This window comes from Trichechus manatus, unplaced genomic scaffold (assembly GCF_000243295.1).
Source record: "Trichechus manatus latirostris isolate Lorelei unplaced genomic scaffold, TriManLat1.0 scaffold00087, whole genome shotgun sequence".
NCBI lineage: Eukaryota > Metazoa > Chordata > Mammalia > Sirenia > Trichechidae > Trichechus > Trichechus manatus.
The window spans coordinates 5893623-5898167 of NW_004444023.1; the positions used below are offsets into that span (position 1 = coordinate 5893623).

The window sequence follows — 4545 nt, forward strand, 5'->3', positions numbered from 1 at the left end:
TATGATGGTAGCCCATTGGAAAGATCTAGTGTGGCAATGTCTGTGATGTGTGATATCGTTCACCACCAAATTGTTTATGGTCCCTTGTTCTCTAGGTAAGAAAACAGAGGCTTGGAGAGATGTGTGAGGGATCAGGTCACACAAGGAAGCCGAAGTAGGGTGAGGGTGAAGGTGGGTCTGTAGACTCCTGGTATAGTGCTCTTTTGGGGTTTCTGGGGAAGCTGGCATCCAATTGGGGTTTCGCTCTCTCTCACTCTTTTTATTGTGGTGACAACCTACACATCAAAACATCTGCCAGCACAACAACTTCCACATTTACAATTCAATGACGTTGATTGCATTTTTCATGTTGTGCCACCAGTATTGTAAACATTTTCCAAAATATTCCACTACCTTTAACGTAAACTCAAGGTCCCCCAAACAAAACCCCCCCTTTTCCTTTCCCTTCCACCCCTGGTTACCATTAACAATCTGTGGTTTCTATATGTTTGCTTATTTCATACAAGTGATATCATACAGTATTTGTCCTTTTGTGGCGGACTGATTTTGTTCAGCATGATGAGTTTAAGGTTTATCTATGTTGTGGCATCCATGAAGACCTCATTGCTCTTTATGACTGAGTAATAGTCTATTGTATGTACATCCCACATTTTGTTTATCCATTCATCTGTTGATGGACCCAATTGGGTTTTGAAGAATGAGTAGGAGTTTGCCGGCCGAAGTGATGGGTTTGTTAAAGCACGGTGCTTGAAGACGAAACAGCAAGGGCAAATGCTGTGCGTGTGCGAGAGTGTGTGAAACCAGGCGGCTTGTTCTAGGAACTGCAGGGCAGAAGGAAGGGAAGTGGTGAGGTGGGTGGGGCCACAACAGTTGAGGCCACACATACCAGGCTGAAGGACTTGAACCTTATCCTGGGGTGATGATGGGGAGACAGGGTGCAGGCGAACATGTGAGTCCTTCAGTTCCCAGATGGGGAAACTGAGGCTCATACTCAGACCCTGCTTGGTGGCCTCTCTGATGTCCAGCCAGGAGATCTCACTTCCTCTTCCATCCACTCCTAAACTGCCCACACTTCCCCAGCCAGAGTCCTCAAGGGGATATCAGGTCACCAGCTCCTGCTCAGATGCCCCAGAAGACACCTGTCTCCCATCTGCTGGTGAGCTTAGGACACGAGGGAACAAAATGGGTAAACTGAGGCCTGTGGACAGAGCAGGACCTGTGTGCCGATGCTTAAGTTGCCATCCAGGCCTCTGAGGTGGGACAGACGTGAGTTCGAGTCCAGCCTTAGTCTCTGCTTTGCTGTGGGATTTTGAGCAAGCGACTCCCCTGCTCTGAGCCTCAGTTTCCCCATCTGAAGGGTGGAGCCATTAATAGTAGCCCCAGCATAGGGCCTAGAAGCTTCATGAAGGATGCTGGTCTCTGAGAGAAGTGAGAAAGACAGCAGGGGGTAAGGGTATGAGGCTGGAAAGGGGCTGGTTCAGGAGTGGGTAGGTTTGATGTGGTGGGAAGGGCAGGACTGGAGGCCAGGAGGCCGAGGAGGAGGCTGAGGCGAGGGTCCAGGCGGGAGAAGATGCAGGAGGCAGGTTCAGAGCCAAGGGAGTCAGGGACCGGGGAAAGGATAGAGAGGCTGGGACAGGAGGACGGGGCTGGGGACGGATGCGCTGTGAGAGATGAGGGGGGAGGACAGCACCCCGGGGTCTGGTGGCACAACTGGGTGGACGCTGGGTCTGTCTCTGAAATGAGGAACCTGGGAAAAGGAGATGGTTGGGGAGAAATCAGCTAAGACTCTACAAGTGCTAGGGCCTGGGGACATTGGGGCAGGTGTCCAGAGCAGGCGGCTGCTGGAGGCTGGAGCTCAGGGTCAGACGGAGGAAGCAGTGTGTGAGGCTGGAGCAGGGTCAGTTGGAGGAGGCAGTGTATGAGGCTGGAGGTCAGGGTTAGATGGAGGAGGTGGTGTGTGGTTGGTGGTTGAACCATCACATCACTGTGAGAAAGGCAAGTTTGTCCAAGTGTCAACATCTTCGGGTGGCTGAGCACAGAACATGGAGGAAAACGGGGTGCATGAAGCTGGAAAGGGGGTAGGGGTCAGATGCAGGGTCAGGAACACCAGGCTGAGGGGTTCACACTTTGTTCCTGGGCACTGGGTAGCCCTGGAACTGTGAGAGGGAGGAGGAGGTCCACTCTGGGTGTAGAAAACTTCTCTGGGGCCGACGGGGGTGGGGTGGGGGTGTGGGGAGGCTGTATTGATTTCTTGTGGCCGCACTAACAAAATGCGGTCTCTGGGGGGCACAAATGGTTTGTACTCAACTACTAGCCTAAAGGTTAGCAGTTCAAACCCACCCAGCAGTGCTTCGAAGGAAAGGCCTGATGATTGGCTGAGTGGCTTAAAACGGAAATTTATTGTCTCACAGTTCTGGAGGCTAGGAGTCCAACATCAAGGTGTCAGCAGAACCATGCTCCCTCTGAAGACTCTAGAGGAAGATCCTTTCTTGCTTCTTCCAGCTTCTGGTGGGTCCTGGCAATCCTTGCTCCTCCCCCACTTGTGGCCGTACCACGCCAGTCTCTGCCTCCGTCTTCACGTGGCCGTCTTCCCTCTGTCTGTCTCTCTCTGGGTCTTCTCTAAGGACACCACTTATACTGGATTAGGACCCACTCTACTCCAGTATGACCTCATGGGAACTAAATACATTGGCAATGGCTCTATTTTTTAACAAGGTCACGTTCACGGGTACCAGGGTTAGAACTTCAACATATCGTATTGGGGGCGCTATTCAATCCTTCACAGCAATCCTGAATAATGAGGAGGACCGTGCCAGGCTGCCGAGAGGAGGAAGCTGTGCCAGGCGGAAAGGCCAGCTTGTACAAAGGCCCAGAGCCATCGTAATGGGGAGCCGTTTGGGCTGAGGGGCACAGTGAGAGACGAGGCTGCAGATACGGGCCGGGACAAGAGCATGCAGGGCCTTGGATCTCAGGCTGAGGGGCTGGGTTTTGTTTCAGGGGTACTGGGGAGCCATGGGACGGATGTGACCAGGGGAGGGTGGGGTCAGCTCTGGGGATGTGTGGAGAATGGACTAGAGGGAGGAGAGACTCGAGGCCGGGAGGCCAGGGAGGAGACTGAGATAAGGACCCAGGCAGAAGAGGATGAGGCCTGAGCCTCGGCTGGAGGCGTGGGGACCAAAAGGAGGGGACCAGACAGGAAGAGTCGGGATGGAACTACAGAATGCTGTTGGGGGTGGGGTGGGGGGAGGAAGGCACTGGGGGTCTGGCCTGGGAATGGGTGTTCAGTGGGGCCGTCCCTGAGACGGAGAACCCAGGGATATTTGGGGGGACATTGAGATCAGTGTAGAATGCTAACATGGGGAACTGTGGGTCCCGACAGGATCGGCTAGCCCATGGAGTACCCTTCAGCGGTGACCCAGCAGTCAGCACCCGCTGGAGCCCTCTGTCCACCCTGGGCTGCCCTCTTCCTCCTCTACTCCCTGGTCAACCTCGCCGCTCACCTCTTGGATGTGGCCAGCCACGGCCTGGTGATCCAGGTGGCCGGCCCTTGTCTGCCCCCTTCCCGGGTGACCGCCTGGTTCAGGGACCAGGCCGTGGCCGATGCCACATTCACTGTTCTCCTGCCTCTGACCCTCACCTGGACCAGCTCTGCCTGGCCCCTGGGGAGTGCCTTCTGCCATCTGGACCCCCACCTGGCCATCCTGAGCTTCTATGCCAGTGGCCACATGCTGACCCACGCTGCAGCCAACGCCTTCACCGCGCTGCTCCAGCCAAACTGGGCGATGACCCACCGCCGGACTCGGAGGGCCGTTTCCTGGGCCAGCGGAGTCTGGCTCCTTCTGCTGGTCCTGGGTGCGCTGTCCCTGCGGCTCTGGAGGGGCCGAGTGGATACACCCGAGTCTTGTAACAGGATACCTGTGGGGGAGCTGCCTGGCTGTGTCCCAGACTTGGCGTTCTCTGGCCTGGCCCTGAATCAGCTGGTGTTTTGTTTTGGGGTGCTGCTGGGGGTGATGAGTGCCATTTGTGGGCTCGTGTGGGCCTGGCTGCAGCTAGCCAAGCTGACCGGAAGGCCCCCGCCGCTGGGGGCACTGTGGCCCCTGGGGGCCTTGCTGTTTCTCTGCTGGTTCCCCTTTCACCTGCTGCTTCTGCTGCAGCTGCTGGGAATGTGGGAGGCCAGGCTGGGCACAGGGGAGGTCTGGGTGCCGCTCAGATCCCTGGGGTTCACCCTGGCAGGGGCCAGCAGCTGCCTCAACCCTCTGTTCTACGCGTTCCGGGGCCAGGCCTTCAGGCAGCAGTTGTGCCAGGCCCTGGGGTCCTGCCATGGTTGGGGAGGGGGAGAGGGAGGCAGGTGGGAGCAGGGTTGGGAGTAGAGGCTGGACCCCTCTTGGAGCACCTGAAGGGCGTTCCTGGGGGCTGGGGGTAGCGGGGGAGGGGTGGTGGTGGAGAGCTGTCTCCCATCTCCTGGACCTCCCGGGAAGGGGAGACGCTGAGATGGAGAGTCAGATAATAAGAGGAAGGGAGGGCAGAGAGAGGGGGACAGAGACC

General features: G+C 56.6%; 1 protein-coding gene across 1 annotated transcript; it reads left to right on the plus strand.

The window, feature by feature from the left end:
* Positions 1–3392: 3392 nt before the first annotated feature.
* On the plus strand, positions 3393–4370 carry GPR32 (G protein-coupled receptor 32). Its single transcript, XM_004381849.1, has one exon. The coding sequence runs from the start codon at positions 3393–3395 to the stop codon at positions 4368–4370; it is 978 nt and encodes a 325-aa protein (XP_004381906.1).
* The last annotated feature ends 175 nt before the right edge of the window (positions 4371–4545 follow it).

Excerpts from the sequence above, each read along its gene's own strand:
- GPR32 (XM_004381849.1), top strand. The coding sequence starts at position 3,393 with ATGGAGTACCCTTCAGCGGTGACCCAGCAGTCAGCACCCGCTGGAGCC.